At 39.2% G+C, this 17,790-nt stretch overlaps 1 protein-coding gene across 2 annotated transcripts in view; it reads right to left on the bottom strand.

Moving 5' to 3' along the window:
* The window catches only part of LOC103177501 (CTP synthase 2), a 215,197-nt gene that overhangs the window by 182,690 nt on the left and 14,717 nt on the right, over window positions 1–17,790 (bottom strand). For both annotated transcript variants that reach the window (XM_042334322.1, XM_042334321.1), the window contains exons 6-7: window positions 10,486–10,602; window positions 7,721–7,804 (exon numbers count right to left, since the gene is read on the bottom strand). In XM_042334322.1, coding sequence (XP_042190256.1) covers window positions 7,721–7,804; window positions 10,486–10,602 — 201 coding nt within the window. The remainder of the gene's footprint in view (window positions 1–7,720; window positions 7,805–10,485; window positions 10,603–17,790) is intronic.

Genomic DNA, 17,790 nt, shown 5'->3' with positions numbered 1-17,790 from the left:
AACCGCTGGTTGGGAACACGCTCTAATCGATTGACAACTTGAAGGTGGTCAGTGAGCTTTGGCAGTATTCCTTATTGATATAGTGGGACCCCGTTTTCAGCACCACAATATTACTTTATGAACCCCAACCATTGTATTATAATGAAGTTGAAGTGTACAGATAAAATGTCAGGCTAAGAAAACTGTTTCAGCCTTAGAAATAAGTAGTTGTTCATTCTGGATATCACTGAGTAATTAATATGCGAAGGTTATGACATTCCCGTGTACCATTCAGTTAAATAAATTCTAACATCACAGTTTGCCATATCACAGCACACACATGTAAAGCCTGTTGTTCACTTGACAGCCTTATCAATAATAGAAGACAGCAAGAAATCATTATGTTTCTGTATATCAAGATTTTACACTTTGAGCCTTGGATCTTCTTTCAACCTTATCTATTGATGTGCAGCCTTTCCAGATAATTACCACTTTTGTTGGCTGCAATACATTTAACGTGTTAAAAAGCTTAAAGGTCTATTTTTCTTTTCTTTCAACTATGTGTCTTATGGTTTCAAGAAAAATGGAAAAAAAAGTGAAATAAAATATTACTGAAGGATAACAAAAGAAGCGGAGAATATTCTCTTATCGAAAAAATCTTGTTAAGGCCCTAAAGTAAAAACTAGATTAAATTCTCATTTTAAAAATAAATCTACTGTATTAAATTGGCCACAAGGTTAGATTTCAATACTGGGAAAAAGACATAATAATAATCATAATAATCATAATAATAATCCTTGCATCTGATATAGCATCTTATCATGTTGTCAAAATGTCTCAAAGCTCTTCGCGTGATTTGCTTTAAAGTTCATTGACTGTATTTTGTGCAATTTTGTGCACACAATGCCCCACAAACAGCCATGCTCATCTCTCGCACCCTCCGCCCCATTGGAGGTTGCGCTTTCAGCCACTATGCCCCAAAACTCTGGAACACTCTCCCTCAATCCCTCCGCTTCGCCCCCCCCTCTCCCCTCTTTCAAGTCCCACCTGAAAACTTTCCTCTTCGACCATGCGTAGAGCCACCTCTGCCCTCCCCCCTGCTCGGAGTCAGGCTCTGCCATTTTTAAGTGCTTTGAGACGCTACCCTTCATGGAGGACTCTATATAAGTGCAAGTTGTTGTTGTTGTTGTTAAAAGACCAATTTAATCTGGGGGAGTGTTGGCCAGGTCAATGGGAAAGATTCTTTCCTGCAAAAATGACACTCCAATAGGAAACTGAAGCATAAGTGGTGCTCCACAATGGAAAAAAGTGCCTCAGGACATAAAATCATATCCTACAGGAAACCTCATTTACAACACATTGACTTGCAAGACCTAAGCTCCAACTTGAGATCACCTTGGAGCCAAATTCTCTTGGTTTGGCAATTTCATGAGTCTACACCTTGACTCAGAGCAGTAGTTAGTTACATCAAAAGGAAGGATGCCAATGGTGAAGAGTGGAAAGTGTGCCAGGATCAAATCTTCACACCTCAGTTATAATACAGGTTGGATGCAGCATAAAGCTAGATTACACCATTAGTGCTACCACCTTCCCATCGCTATCTCTCATGAGGTTGTATCAGGTACAAGTCCAGAGGCAGTGTGAGAGTGACGCAAAAAGACCCAGAGCAGGAGGAAAGGGTGCAATACTTAATAATAACACCTAAAGGCCCCTGTGTTTGGGAGGTGCAGTAAAGAGGAACAAATGGGAAGAAAGTCACCTCAGACCAATCTCATGATTTTAGTGTTGCATTGGCAGAGGCTTGAGCAGCAGTTTGCTAATCTTTCCTTCCTACTGTCTAGGCAGTTAAACCCAACTGGAGTAAAATAGAAACATAAAGAGAGGGGTGGGGATGGGGGAGAAGGTCTCATCATAATGTGATGTGTGTGAATTTATGAATCAAATATAACTTTAGTTCAGACATGCTGTAAGCCATTTAAATGTTGGGTGATTTCATTGTGGTTATTGTGTTGCTTATTTTTAAAACTTAACAGAATTATAGAATAGAATTATATAGCACAGAAGGAGGCCATTCGGCCCATAGTGTCCGTGCCAGCTCTTGAAAGAGCTGCCCAAATGAATTCCACTCCCCCACTCTCTCCCCATAGCCTTTCAAATTTGTCCTCCCAAAATATCTACCACTTGTCTTTTGAAAGTTGTTATCGAATCTGCTTCCACCACCTTTTCAGACAGTGCATTCCAGATCCGAATAACTCACTGTGTGAAAAAAAATTCACCTCATCTCCCCTCTGGTTCTTTTGACAACTATCTTAAATAGTAATTGACATTTTAATCATAGTAATTGACATTTTAAGCAATCTGTCCGATGAGATACTCATTTTATTTGAAAAACATTCCGGCAGTAAAGCGATTAGAAAAAGGAAACAGGATTTACATTTCCCACTTCAAAATGGCATTTGCCTGGGGCTCAATGTACGTAACTAACTGGATCCAAACACTAACTGCAGCTATGTGAACCACCTTTCAACTGAAACTACTTCCTCAAAGAGGTTTAAGCAGGCAGTCTCCACTGCAATTTACTTTAATACAAAAACACCCAAACATGATTTAATAATCCTTGCATTTGGTACAGTGCCTTACCACATCAAAACATCTCAAATTGCTTCAGAGTTTGCTACAAAATGCTTTTGAAGACAAACATAATGTGATTTCAGCAAAGATTCAACACAGAAAGTGCAAGATAAATGCGACATCAGGGATTGAATCGGCACTGGCCGTCAGATTCTTATTATTCTGTTCTGCACTAAACAACAAAATTGACAGAAATTGAAAAAAGGCTTTTTTTGGTCACCCGGGTGTCCAACACACTTGCAAATTCATCACCATGTTTAAGAGCATCCAAACCAGACAGAGTTCCACATATGTATTCCACCTACAAAAAAAATCAAGTATATCTTCTGAATTAATTTACAATTTTTTTGAATTCTTTTATTGGTTTATTTCATAGAGGTACATAAAATTCAAGAACTTAATTGCACGAATCAAAGAAGGGAAGTATGTAGTCAACAATTTTAGCATGTAACATCTGAATGTTTTTGTGGGTGAGCTGAGGTTTGAGCCACTTTGAACTACACTTCTGGCTTGCACACATCAAAATCTACTGTACTCAGCCAGTTTTTCCACAGTTGACACAACAATGCATATTTTGGGTGGAAAAGCTATGTGCTGGGGAGTACAATGTAGAAAGGAAATTTTCCTAAATTTTGCTGCTAACATTTTACACTACATGTTTGCGTGAGGAAAAAATGGCTGTATGAAACTAAGACAAAAAATCTCTGCAGTATACTTCTAATTTTCTCTTTGACCGAGCCTTCGGCTCCCCTCTCGACTCTCTACCCCCTCCTCGCTCCCTCCCTTTCCTCCCCTCACCCTGACCATTTCCCCCTGCTCGGGTCCTGACCCAACTGTACAGCGCTTTGGGAAGTCCTCCTGACGTGAAAGGCGCTCTATAAATGGAATCTTGTTGTTGTTGTAATTAATCTGCTGTAATATAGCGTCCACAAAATGGTGTTCATTACAAATATCTTAAAATGTGATTGTCTACATGTGGGTGTGGGAAATAACTCAGTATACAACTTTGTGGATTACCTTATAAAAGCAAATCGGCAGAGAAAATGGTTTTTGACACATCATTAAGTTTGACACATTTACGACTGTGTACTCAGCAAAGTCAGTTCAATATCACTTCAGTATTAACACTCAAAAGTAATTGACAGTAATGACTCTGACCATTTCATCAAAATTAGGCAGAGGATCAGCAGTTTGGGCTTTACCCCAGCACTTGTATAAATTCAATTTACAAAATGGGCTGAATAATATTCTAGGGTTCTGTAATAATGTATCCTAGAATTATCTTAATATTTATGTAATTGCGTATTTTCAATATATGAATAAAAGACAAATTCTTTAGTTGTGTATTCTTTGGCTAGCACCAACCTATGTTGCCGTACAACAGCAACAATTTGCATTTATATAGCTCCCTTCATGTGGGGGAGCATCCCAGAGCGCTCTACAGTGAGATGGTGCAGAGTTAGGTTACTAATCTCAGCAATTCTGATGCAGAGATGTTGAGCAGAGGTCAGATGCTACCCTGCAAGGAAGAGTTGAAATTGGATGAGGAGCTTTCCAATTGTCACTTTCAAGCACATTTCTTATTGGTAGCTGAACAGAATGGCACTGGGCTATGAACAACATACAGAACCAAAGAAATTTACAGAGCACAGAAGAAAGCCATTTGACTCATTTTGTCTGTGCTGATTCTTTGAAAACGCTTGTTTTATTGGTTGATATAACTATATATCTATATATAGTTGATATATATAGCTACACTCTCTGAGGAGACTCTTTATAAGCATTTAAATTCTTTAGAGTTTTTATCCCCCAGTTCCTCTCAGCCTAAGCATCATCTTGAACCAAAAAGGGAGTAAGCTTTTCCCCAAGTCTGCTAATGTTGGTCTAAGCCATCTCTCAGGAGATGCACATCCTTGTTAGGTTCTACTGGTTTCCAATTATTGAACCAATCGATTTCAAGATTCTCTCGCTCGTTTTCAAATCCCTACATGCTCTCGCTCCTCCTTACCTATCCGATCTGCTTATCCCCCACTCGTTGCCTCCCCTCAGCTGGCTCCGGCCTCCTCTTTGTCCCTCGTCCCCTCTGATCCACCATTGGTGGCTGTGCCTTCAGCCACTACCCTCTGAAACTCTGGAACACCCTCCCTTAATCCTTAATCCTTGGCCTTCGCCCTTCCTTCCCCACTTTCAAATCCCGCCTAAAAACCTTCCTTTTTGATCGTGCTTAAAGTCACCTCCCCACTCCCTCTCCCCCTGGATCTGGGTCAGATTCTGCCACCATCAAGAGCTCCAGGATGCCACCCCGTATGAAGGGCGCTATATAAATGCAAGTTGTTGCTGTTGTTGCACATGAGCTGCGAGAGATGGTTCTACTTTTCCTTAACTGTAATGACATGGTGGAGATTAGAAATTCTTTGATGTACAAATTCAAACCCTCATTCTGCCAATGCTATGGGGCAGTACACGAATACTTTAACACCCTTTTTTGTATCATGCCAGGCATTCTCCATTATCCACTCCTACAAGTATTATACAGTGGAAGCTGGTTAAGCAAGACAGGGACAGCCGTTTTGTCCGGTTTAAGAAGAGGTGACCGAGGTTAGCCGAGATATCATTCCCGCCCAGCAGAGGAGGGCCACCAACGCCATATAAAAATATGTAATAATGTTGCTTCTCTTGAAGCAATCTTAACTAACCAGACAGGACACCAAGTATTTTAACCTAGGAGATAAAGATAAAATCCTGTACTCTCATAGAATTTAGTAAAATGTATTAAGTTTGGTTTGGCTGCGCGCAGAGGAGTGGCAGTGCTTCCTCCCTCCCTCCCATTGCCGTTCCCATTAGATAGAAAGGGGGACCAATTAGCAATGGCTCGGAGGTGATTGACAGCCTGCAGCCACTCGTGGGCTCTCCAGTCATCCACAAGCGGCTCAGGTGGAAAGAATTGGTGCACAAAGTACTCTGCCCTGAGTAGCAGTCTTAGCCCATGCCAAGATTTATGCCAGAGACAACTAAGTGGCAAAGGACTACTCCATTATACTATGGCTACTCCTTACTGTATGACTAATATAGTTACATTTCTGCGTGCATCTGTAATGGGTTAGCATTGTCGTGTGGCTATACCAGCAAAAGTTCCTGGGACATAAACAATATTTGGGAATCCGCTGAAATTTATGCAGTCATGGGACTTCAACTCCGATGAAACTTTGGATCTTGACTTGAAGAAATTGCTATTTATGTCACAGACATGACATAGTCATTATGCCACATGAGCGCAGAATTGCTTATAAAAATGAAAAAGAATTTTGGAATCAAATAACAATGCGGCCCACACCAACTAGATATTAAGACCCCAGACAAAAAATTGCACCCTGAAATCATGCAAAGAAGTCTGACTTACTACCTAAGAACTAATAGGTGTGTACCAGCTTAAAAAGACCATCTGGCTGGTCTCAAAGCAAAGGACAAAATAAATAACTTTTTAAAAAAATCATGCATTACTCTTTCTCGAATATTCTTCAATTTAATTATTTGCCAAATAGTTATCTAATTCCCTCTTGAATTTGCTGACAAAATGTCCTCACACTACTTCAGTGAGTAGTGCCACAGATAAAGTTGTTAATACTAGGCAAATTTAAGCTTTCCTAAACCTGGCTTCCAGTATTGCCATTTCTGTAAGTGAAATGGTACTACATCACAGCAACTTATAGACCTCATAGAGCTCAGGGGCTTAATTTCCTGCCTGTTAACTCAATAATTGCACCATTTGATCTGTCTCTAAAATTACCATACAAGGAGCTGCGCACCATAATAACAGCTTAGGAATAACTTTGCAAAAAATAAGAAACTATCAAAAGTGGGTCAAATATCCCACACGCAGCAATTCTTTTTCTGAATCTAATATGTTTTACAGTACAAATTCTGATGGCGGTTATTGATACAGAAAGATCTATGACACAAAAACTATCTCAGTAGTGTAGGCCAATATTGCTTTAATATATTGAAGTAACTTTTTTTTACTAGTCTCTAACATCTGTGGGGGAAACACTTGACAATATTACACAAGATGCTATCAGTACTCATTGCATAAACTGTAAGGTGTGGTCACCGCAGATTTAGAAACAACCCAGCTTCTTAAATTCAATGAAATTCTTTTAGGAACTAACTTAAGCTAATGAATGCATTCAATGAATATAAATTATTTTTATTTTCAGAAGCCGTTTGACAGTTCCATGTTTGAGATGATTAAAGAAGGTTAAGGCTAATGAAATAAAATTTGTCAGCTTGATTGAAAAATTATAAAAAGCTGATAAATGGAAAATGATCTTCCTACCAGAAGTCTGTTCTGGAGCCTCTGCTATTCACATTGGGATACAGGGTACAAGGGAATAGAAAGAGAACAGGGTTGAAAAATAGGGGTACACAGGTGAATGAATATTCTGGTGTTTCAGTTTATTATCTTTGGGATCAGGGAATAGCTAGGGTGGAGAATCTTCTCACTCGGCTTCTTCTTACCCTGCAGGGGTGGTCCTAGCTGGACAAGCAGCTGGAGGCATTCCAGATAGACATCATAATGTTAAGCTGTGCATTTTTCAGCGAGTTAAATTCCAGCAGTATCCCAAACAACACTTAAGCATTAGCTCTTGCCAACTTGCATCTAATACACCCTGGAATTAGGTAAGCAGGTTGTTTCAGAAAGAAAGTGCCCACTCCATTCCAATCTAAGGGAAATTTCCAATGCACAAGTAGGACTTTTAATCTGATTTGGATACCAAAAATAGCAATGCGTTTCCATGTATATCAAACACCAAATTGACCAAAAGAAAACTTCCCCTGGATATCGAGTTGGTGAGTTCACAATAGGTCAGATTTTGTGTGCCCTGAGATAAGGAGAGGGCTTGAATTGGAATTTTGTTCATGCTCATAGAATCATGGAATCCTTCAGCACAGGAGGCCATTCAGGCCATCGGGTCTGTACCGGCTCTTTGAAAGAGCTATGCAAATAATCCCACTTTCATGCTCTTTCCCCACAGCCTTCCAAATGTTTTCTTTTCAAGCATATATCCAATCCTTTTTGAATTTTTTTATGTTCTTCTTAATAATAACTTACCAAGTCAGGTGACAAACCCAGTCCTCTCAGCTGCCTTACACTCTTTTGAGTTGGCTTTGTTTTCTGTTCTCCAGTCGATTTTGGCTTTAATAATATTAAAGAACAAAGAGATTAGTTCCCCACCCAAATTCAATGTGTTTGTGTTCAGGTATAAATGAGCACAAGCTGTTCATGCCAGTTCAGTCAAGCATCCGGCAAAATTTAGAGCTGTGATACATTGCAAGATTATGTTTAATTCTTTCTATTCGGCTAAACACAGATAGGTTCACTGCCCCTGAAATAATACTGTACATTCTCTGCTGTTCATCAAAGGGAAACTCAACCTGTGTGCTGTTAGTTTGGAAAAGATTATACAGGACAATCTATTGTCTGTTTATCTATAGTCAACATCTGTAGCTGATGTTGTACCATTGATTCACATCTTAATAACTCACATTAGTTACCAATTAAGTGGTTGGGGCAATTCTGAGTGGTAGATTTAACTATTTCAGAGCACTAAAGCCAAATCAGTTTGATCTTACCCATTTGAAATGCAATTTGCAATTAGAGGTGTTCCATCTCTTGTTGGTGATTTGTGTGTTACAAAACATAGATTGTTCCAGACTACAGACAGTGACTTTCCATAAGTAAGAACATAATCTATACTTTTGCTAAGAAGATAAGTTGTCCTCCTATTATACTTAAATTGGACAGTCAATAATCAGTAAGGTCTCTGAGCATTCTAAATTTTTGTATTGATTCATTGAATACCAAATTTATGTAGTGCTTCACACTTAGATGGCGAATTACCCTAATCTTGGAAGTGATTTGTTGCCAAGCATCCTACATAAACAGGGAATAAGAGAGTGCAAACCTTGCTGGAGTCTTGATCTTCGCCGCAAATGGACGAGATAGTACCAACAACAACAATTTGTCTTCCTACCGTGCCTAACCTCGGGAGAATGGCTCAAAGTGCTTTACACAGCTAAAAGGGCTGTGGAGGAGAAGGTGACCGAAAGCACAGTACAAAAGATAGGTCTTAAGGTGAGCTTTAAAGGAATGGTATGATTCATAATCACACAATATAAACATGTCCAGTGAATCACAATGGGCTCAACACCTCTGATAGCGGTTGTAGGTTTATTTTTATAGCCCCGTTGTGGAATATTGTAGTGGAGGAAATATAAACAAGAGCTCCACATTGCTTTACTAGCAGTAACAAAAAAGCTTATATTGCCTTCAAAATATACATTCATCTGTACCATACACATTATTTTCTGTTCAGTTCTAAATTTCAGCATTATAAAGAAAAGCATAATCCTTAAAAAGCATAATTTAAGAAGAAATCTCATATCAGGCAATGATGAAATAAAGTTTCATAGCAGCTAAAGACTGAGAATTAAATAGCTTGTTCTGTCCTTAAACTCGATAAGATATATGCTACAAAACATCACCGAAATTAAAACAGCAGGACTGATGACTTGCTGAAAATTATCTACTTCAAGTAATTTAGTTACTACAACATAACACTGCAGTGCAATTATTTACTCAAAGGTAAGTTCTGTCTCATGATTGAAGTCTCTGCTTGCAGTAAGAGTCCTACATGAAGTGTAAGTTTGGACAGACTCATTTCAACTCCTTATCTACCAGCTACCAGCATCTAGTGGCACGATTCCACAGCACAAATTGCTTAAGTTCTAGCATGAAATTGGAGAAAAAACACTTAGACCTTAAGAATGGCAAGCATCCAGTAGATGGTAAAATAATTTCAGGGCTAATTGGAAAGCAGAATAGTTGGATCTTTATTCTGCATGGAACACAATGTATTTTGGTTCAAATACCAAGCCAGCACTTTGAGCTCTTGGTTTAGGCTGATACTCCAGCACAGTGATGGTAAGGGGGATGGGCAGAATTTTTGGAGATGCTGTTTTTCAGATAAGATATTAACCAGAGCCACTGTCTGCCTCTCCACATGGGCATTAGGGAATCCATGGCACTATTTGAAAAGAGAGGGAGTTTCTCCCTATGTCCTGGTCAAAAATCCCCCCAGATACAAAGCTGGTCATTCACTTCCTGGATTACTGACTCGGAAGAAATCAACAACAACAACAAGATTACATTTGTATAGCGCCTTTCACGTCAGGAGGACATCCCAAGGCGCTGAAATAACTCATTTAGACGGGGAAGCAGTAGTCAAAGAGAGTCTGTTAATTTTTGCTGCACATACGGGTGATCCCAAAATTAAAACAACGGTAGATGAAATTGTGCTTTCCCGAAACACCATTATGAGAGGGATTGATGAGATGTCTAGTGATATGTCAAAGCAAATTATATTTTCTATCTCCATCAGCAAGTACTTTTCATTAGTACTGGATGAAAGTTGTAATTCTAGAGACACGGCTCAGTTACGTGTCTTTGCTAGGTCTATCAATTAAAATTTTGATGTAATTGAGGAACCTTAGTTTACGTCAGCTTGTTTCAACCACTGGAACGGATATTTTTGAAGAACTAAAAAAATGTATCAGAGACAATAAGCTTGACTGGTCCTAATCTGAGAGCATTTGGATAGACGGGGCACCTGCTATGACTGGAAAGAGGAATTGTTGTCCTACTTTGTTGGAAAAGTCTTCTCCACATTATATTATGTTTTTAATATATTTACTGAAATAAGTTGGGCCAGTGCTATAACAGGAAAGATACTTTTTGGACTTCTCCAAAATCGGGATTATCACTGAAATGAAAAACTTACTGTATTATAAAGTGTGACATTTCTTAGCAATACATACCTGAGGTACAAGGCTTACATGGATGTTGCAGAAATTTTCCCTTTTTGCTTTGAACTGGAATTGTCTGAATGCTTCCACAAATGGCATACTTTCTATATCCCCAATGGTTCCTCCTAACTGTCAAGAGAAAATATAAGGATTTACAAAATCGCAAAATTCCATTCTAATTTTAGCTATTGCCTTTAAAGTTTCAGAAGTAAAACAGAGGGCAATGGTAAAATAATGCTGGAAGATGAACCACTCTTCAAGCTTTTCTAATGTTAGCAAAAACAAACTACTGGTGCATTGTAGATGTTTTACCTTCTGTTTAATATCAGTAAGAATCCACCACAAACCTGTTTGTAACATGATTCTGATATACATGTTAAATATCTTGATTTTCCTCAATTCTCTACAACAACAAAATTACATTTGTATAGCGCCTTTCACATCATGAGGACATCCAAAGCACTGTACAGACAGAGCTTCGGACCCAAGCTGGGGGTTGGGGTCAGGGAGGGTGGAGGGCAGGGGGGTGAAGCAGGGAGATTGAAATTTCAGTCGAAGAGGAGGGTCGTCAGGTGGGTCTTGAAGGAGGCAAGGGAGGGGGCGAGTTGGAGGGACTGCGGGATGGAGTTCCAAAGGGTGGGGGCAGAGTGGCAGAAAGCCCGCCCGCCAATAGTGGGGCGAGTGAGGTTGGGGATGTGAAGCAGGCCGGAGCCCGCTGAGCGGAGGGAGCGAGCAGGATGGTAGGGGTTAGGAGATCGCAGAGGTAGGGGGAAGCAAGACCATGGAGGGCTTTGAAGGTGAGAACCAGGATCTTGAACTGTATCCTCTGCGTGATGGGAAGCCAGTGGAGTCGGGCGAGGATGGGGCTGATAGGGTCACAGAGTCTGGTAACAGAGAGGATACAAGCTGCAGAGTTCTGGATGATCTGCAGCCAGTGGAGGGAGGAGTTGGGGAGGCCGACAAGCGATGAGTTTGCATAGTCAAGCCTCAAAGTAATGAAAGCATGTTTGAGGGTTTCGGCAGCCTGCAGTGTGAGACAGTAGCGGAGCCAAGCATATAAACATTTGTGGCATATATTTCACGGCATTCTGGTGTCGCACCACTTTGCCTCTCCATTCCATCCTCTGAAACCTGCCTTAAGACCTATCTTTTCAATCTTCGGTCACCTTCCTCCTCCACCTGCTCCTCATCTCAGCTCCCCCCTCCCTCAGCTTCCCCCTCCCTCAGTTCCCCCATCCCTCAGCTCAGGCTCCCAGTCAGCTAGACAAAGCACTTTGACACATCCTCCCAACATGAAAGGTGGTATATAAATACAGATTGAGTTTTAAGTATGATAGTTATGACATATGCCACGAGCTATCATAACTATCACATTGGCTATTTACAGAATGTATTGGTTCTTTTTCCAAACTCACTTAATAAGTTTTCAAGAAGCTAAAAGTGATATTTCTCCACGAGCACTCTGAAACATCCTTCCGACGATGAAAGGCGCTATGTAAATCGTACTGTATGAGCACTAAAGACCCATTGGGCAGAAACATAAGGGTATCAAATCAGTGCCCACACACATTATCTATTCCACAAGTTATGTTCCATTAGTTTTTTACGGGAATAGAACCACAATGTTCCATAAATTATTATAAAATCTCATTATCCATCCAGCACCTCTTTAAAACAGTTCATTTGCACAATATTAATTACTTTCAATGGAATTCCATTTCACAGATTACCACTTTGGTAAAGAAATTCTTCTAATTTTGCTTGAGGCCTGCTAATTTGTACTTATGTCTTTCAATTTATTATACTTTCAGTTAAAAAATGTGGAAAGCATGCAAAGTATCTTATCTTGAACAGAAACCTTGGGCAAGTTTCCTTACTCTACACGATTGTTTACCTAGCAGTAAGTAAAAACCTGGTTGTGAGTCGATTGGAAAATCGCTTCCTGCAGATAATAATTAAAATTAACAAGTTGGGTCACTCAATCCACGAGTATTTGTGGGACTGTGCGCATTTGGTTGCTGTGTTTCACCCACAAAATATTCAGTCAATCCACTTTTCAATATATTCTGGGAAGCGCTTCGAGACATCTCAATGACGTGATAAGGCGCTATATCAAATGCAAGGATTAGTATTATTATGTCACTTAGTCAGCATTCGGATACACAACCCTTTACTGTTTTATGCTTCCCATCTTCATACCGTTCCTCAATCTAATATTTCCTTTGGACCTGTGATTACCTGTCATATAACTTCTTTGCACCTCTGACTTTCTCCCAATAATTCCCTTTGTACGTCTTTCTGTCAGTCTGGTATTTCCCATGTTCCTGCTATCTCTTAGTTTATGACTGTTCTGGAATTGTGTTTGTCCGAATTTCATCTTTTTCCTTTGTGTTTTTTTCTGCATTTCTTTCAGGATGCAACAACATCCTTCCCCCAAGTGTATGATTTTCTTGTGGTTGTCTCAATCTGAGTGCTGCTGAATCTGACAGATTAACGTGGTAAAAGCTGAGCATCACCTATTTCTTTGTCTATTAATATTTATTTTCCCTTCAACCAAAGGATTCTCACACCAAAACATTTATGAGATAGACTCAGATATAGTGTCTTTCATATCAGGAGGACGTCCCAAAGTGCTTCACAGAATTTACTGTAAAGTGAAGTAACTATGTTTTGTGGATGAATGAGACAGTCAATTTGCGCACAGCAATGTCCCACAAACAGCCATGAAGTGACTGACCAATATTATTTAGGAAATGTTGTCCAGGATACCAGGAGAAATTCCATTCTCTTTTTAAATAGTGCTATAAGATCTTTAAAATCTACCTGAATATGCAGACAGGACATTAACGTTTCACCCACAGGATAACACCTTCAACAACACAGCACACCCTCAGCATTGCATTGCAGTGTCAGCATAGATTATATGAATTCTAAGTACCAATAGTGGTGAATTGAAGCTCAAGAGGGATATTTTAAGTTGAACAATGCATAAATAGGCAAGCGCTCTTCAGTCTTGAGAGAAGATGACTTTGAAGGGAACTTATAGAGACCTTATAGAGGTGTATACAACTTTAATGGGATTGAAAAAGTAAACCCAGATCAATACTTTCGGATGTATCAAGACAATAGAGCAAGAAGGCATGGATTTAGAGTTGTAAAGGATAATTTCAGGACAGACACCTGGAACTTTTTCTTTAACTAAAGGGCATTCAATGAGTAGAACAGATTGCCAAGGAAGATAGTACAGGCTAGGCCGGTAGATTAATTTAAAAAGAATCTTGATACTGCAATGGAAGGACGGTAGGGTGGGTATTCTGGAGAGATGAGGTCAGATATTAAAACAGATAAAGGACAAATGGAAGGATGATTTCAAGCTGACATTCAGATAGGGGTTGAAAAATATCAAGGAAGACAAGAAAGAAGAATTACTTTAAAAATCCTACAGTGCTTTCAAAGATAATCTTCATATATGTATTACTCATACCTTAATGGCTCAGAGAACACTTCATGTCATAGAAATTGTGGTTTACAATGTGATGGGATAACATTGTTGGGTTTACAATTCATTTTCACTATTGAATAAATAAATGCAATGGGGACATCCAGTGGACAAATATCAATGACATTTTGTTCCAGAGAAAAGGTTTCAAAGCAATACACCTCCAAGATAACCCTAATGTTATCCAAAATCAACCCACAACTTGATGATTCTCATCTCTAAAAGTCATTTCTCACAAATGGATGAAGTCCAGTGGTAATACAGAATAATTTCATGAAGTGTTACATCCACTGTAATTTTTTTCAATTGGCAATCTACTATTGAACTTCCATTGGACAAAGTCACCGCAACATTGAACAGCAAGCATCTTAATATGTCCATCTCCATATGTTCAGTTTCTGTCTAACTCTGAATGGAACCACACTATAATATTCTTTTCGTTATGCATTGGAAATGCTGAGGGACTTGTCGATTCCATGATTCACTCCATATGTAATTGAATATATGTGAATGCTGATTATCTTTCATGTACTTTGGTTATATAAATGTTCAAATTTGAATGCAGTAGGCCCCTTTGTGTAACATGCCTTAACCAGTCATTTAAATTTCAAAATGACAATGCAAATACCTCATAGTTAATTTCCCCAGCAAAATGGCACAGATTAGTATATAATATTTATTTTATACACATATATATACATTACTTAAATAAAGCAACTTAAAACAAGTGAGGTATTACTTCCAAGACTGATTCAAATCAAACAAATTTGTAGACTTTTAAGTGATACTATTTAAAAATAATGAGAGCAGATGATGAAAACAAGTCCATTATAAACTAAGGGAAACAATGCAGGAAACTTTCTTTTGGGAGTTTGAATATTAATATATAGAGCCAAGCAAACTCAATATAATATATTGCATCACTGTCAGCGATTAATGAAAACAACAGTGGAAAAACAGCAGCACTGAGAATCCTCCTAACCGCAAACCAAAGATTCTGATGATGATATTTCTTAAATAACAGGACAAGAGATATTTTTTCATGAAGCCAGAATGATGGATTCAACACATGATGAAGCGAACAATGCATGTCTAAATGTGGATTATTCCATAAAAGTAATATCCCTGCATTTGATGTAGCATCTTATCATGCATCAAGACGTCTCAAAGCGCTTAATATATCCTGTAAAGTGTAGTGGATTGTATATTTAGTGGGTGAATGCAGCAGCCAATTTAAGCAAAACAATGTTCCACAAACAGCCATGGAGTGAATGCCCAATTTAATTGGGGGATTGTTTGTCAGGACACCAGGATAAGTTGCCCCCACCCCCTCTTTTCTTTTCAAATCCTGCCACGGGAGCTTTAAAGTCCACCTAGAGAGGAAGGTGGTGGATCGGTCTAACGTCTAATCCGAAGGACTGAATCTATAACAATGCAGCACACCCCCAGCACTGGCATTGGAGTGTCAGTATAGTTTTCTGACTCAGATGCAAGAATGCTATCAACTGAACCAGATGACACCAGACGTATGGGAGTTCAAATATTAATATATGGAGCCAAGTAAACTCAATACAATATAGTGCATCACTGACAGTGGAAGAACCAGCAGCACTGAGAATTATTTAATGGCCAATGACAGGTATAGTTTTCAAAGCCATCAAACAAGAGTTCAGGCAAACAGGAATGACTGAAACTCTTTGTATCCAGAAGTTTTTTTAAAAACGTATTAGTCATTAGAATCTTTTTGCACAAATCTCCATTGGTCAGCAGGTGTCCCCTGCTTCTTGGAGGACAGGACTTCTGGTTTCAATCATTAAAAATGCACAATTCCAACAATGCTGCAGAAATATACATCAAGAGACTGAAGTCGAATTTGTTGCCAAGGATTGAGGAATTTCTTTTCAACAACAGAATCTCTGGGGTTTTGACTGTTATGGGAAAGTTCAAAAGTGGCACTGAATCATGTATTATTCCTCAATAGTAAAGTAAGAGGGACAAGATAAAAGTAAACCTTTAGAAGGAAAGTTCAAAAGAACTCAAAAAAGTTACCCATGAATAAAGGCTCTCTGGGATACATAGTAATCTGATGCAAACAATGATGGCTCTTAATTAATACTCTTCCTATATTCAGTATGAGCAGCTCAAGATGTGATTTCAAAGCAGAGGTGCTGCATCCAAACCAAAGTTCTCTCCACCTCCCAAAGGAAAAGCCATAACTTCAGAATGAGGGAATAGTGCCGATAGTGCAATGTACAGAAACAGGATGTGATTGTATAAGTAGTCGATGCTATTGGAGGATCACAGATACTTTAATATTTTATTTTCGCATTCACTGTTACCAAAATAACAGTAATAGAGGCCAGGATACCCCAAGTATAAGGCAGCTTTATTTCCTGTCTTTGTGAGGAGATAATTGCCATCTTCAAGTCCAAAATCAAAAAGATCTGCTCTGCTCTCAATGTAAATTGTATTGCAAATTGTATAGTAAAACAGCGTACTAAAGTCTTTGTACATTTGTTCCCTTTGCGAAACAGCACCACATTCACTCAGTGTGACGCACAGCATTTCTTTCGTGAATCAGAAGAAACCAGGTGAGAAGACGGTGACTGATCTGACTCCTAAAAGGGAATCGAGCACCATACCACCGGAAAACTGGCTGCTTTTCATCATGAGATACATACAGAGGCAAGCTTGGCAGATACTTTTTCACCTGAAGATAATCCTTCCATTTTAATCAAATTCCAATTTTAATCTCCTATTAACAATTCATTGCTACATGGTTTGAGACACCAAGTCACTAGGAATATTTATAAGAATTAAATCCCCAACATTTTTATTGCCAATGTTCTACCCATGTCGCTTGAAGGCATTCAGTGTGGATATTCTCTGCAATCAGCAAAGTTACTCTTCATCTCCAGAGTGAATCCAGCCACAAGTTATCAGCAGTTTAGTTGACTACAAAGGGCATTACAGTCAAACTCAAAGCTCGTCTCCCCTCACGTACTTAGCAATCAGAAATTGGAACATTCCTCCCCTCGTTGCCCTTGGAGTAAAGAAACACTCTCTTGTGTCTATCAGAAGGTTGTCTAAATGTGTGTCCTCTTCTTCTGCTGTCCCCTCTGAGACATCTCCTTTCCAGATTGAAGAGTCCTGGCTCATCTAATCATGGCTCATAGTTAATTCCTCTGGGAATTATCTTTATTGCCTGCCCTGAGGGTCATGGCAGCTCCCCTTATGTTGTGGCAATCGGAATTGTATGCAATACAGTAGATATGGCCTAACCAGAGCATTATTCAGCTTGAATATGATTTGTGAGGAATCTGAACTCAACCGATCTGGCAATGTAGCCCAGCATCCTGTGGAATCCTGTAGCTCAGTGGTTAGAGCACTCGCTTTGCAAGTGAGAGACCTGAGTTCAATTCCAGGCAGGGCAAAACCTTGGGCAAGTTTCCTTACTCCAAACAGAGCCTAATAATAATCCCTCCAAAACCAAAAACAATAATAAATTGGTCATTTTCAATCTACGACTGTTTATGGGACATTGCTGTGCACAATTGGCTGCTGCGTTCGCCCACAAATATACAGTCAATTCACTTTACAGTGTGTTCTGTGAAGCGCTTTGGGACGTCCTCCCGACGTGAAAAGCGCTATATCAAATGCAAGGATTATTATTATTATTATCCTGTTATTTCATGATGAACCTTACACAATATATTCAATTTAAAATATAGTATTACTAAACCCACCTCACTAAGTCCATGTTTTCTGTTGGAGCCATGGTTCAAACTATAATGTTCCTGAAATCACTATTTACATGG

The sequence above is a fragment of the Callorhinchus milii genome, unplaced genomic scaffold (genome assembly GCF_018977255.1).
Source record: "Callorhinchus milii isolate IMCB2004 unplaced genomic scaffold, IMCB_Cmil_1.0 Scaffold4, whole genome shotgun sequence".
NCBI lineage: Eukaryota > Metazoa > Chordata > Chondrichthyes > Chimaeriformes > Callorhinchidae > Callorhinchus > Callorhinchus milii.
The sequence above is the reverse complement of the archived record's forward strand: the minus strand, read 5'-3'. Positions and strand labels throughout refer to the sequence as shown.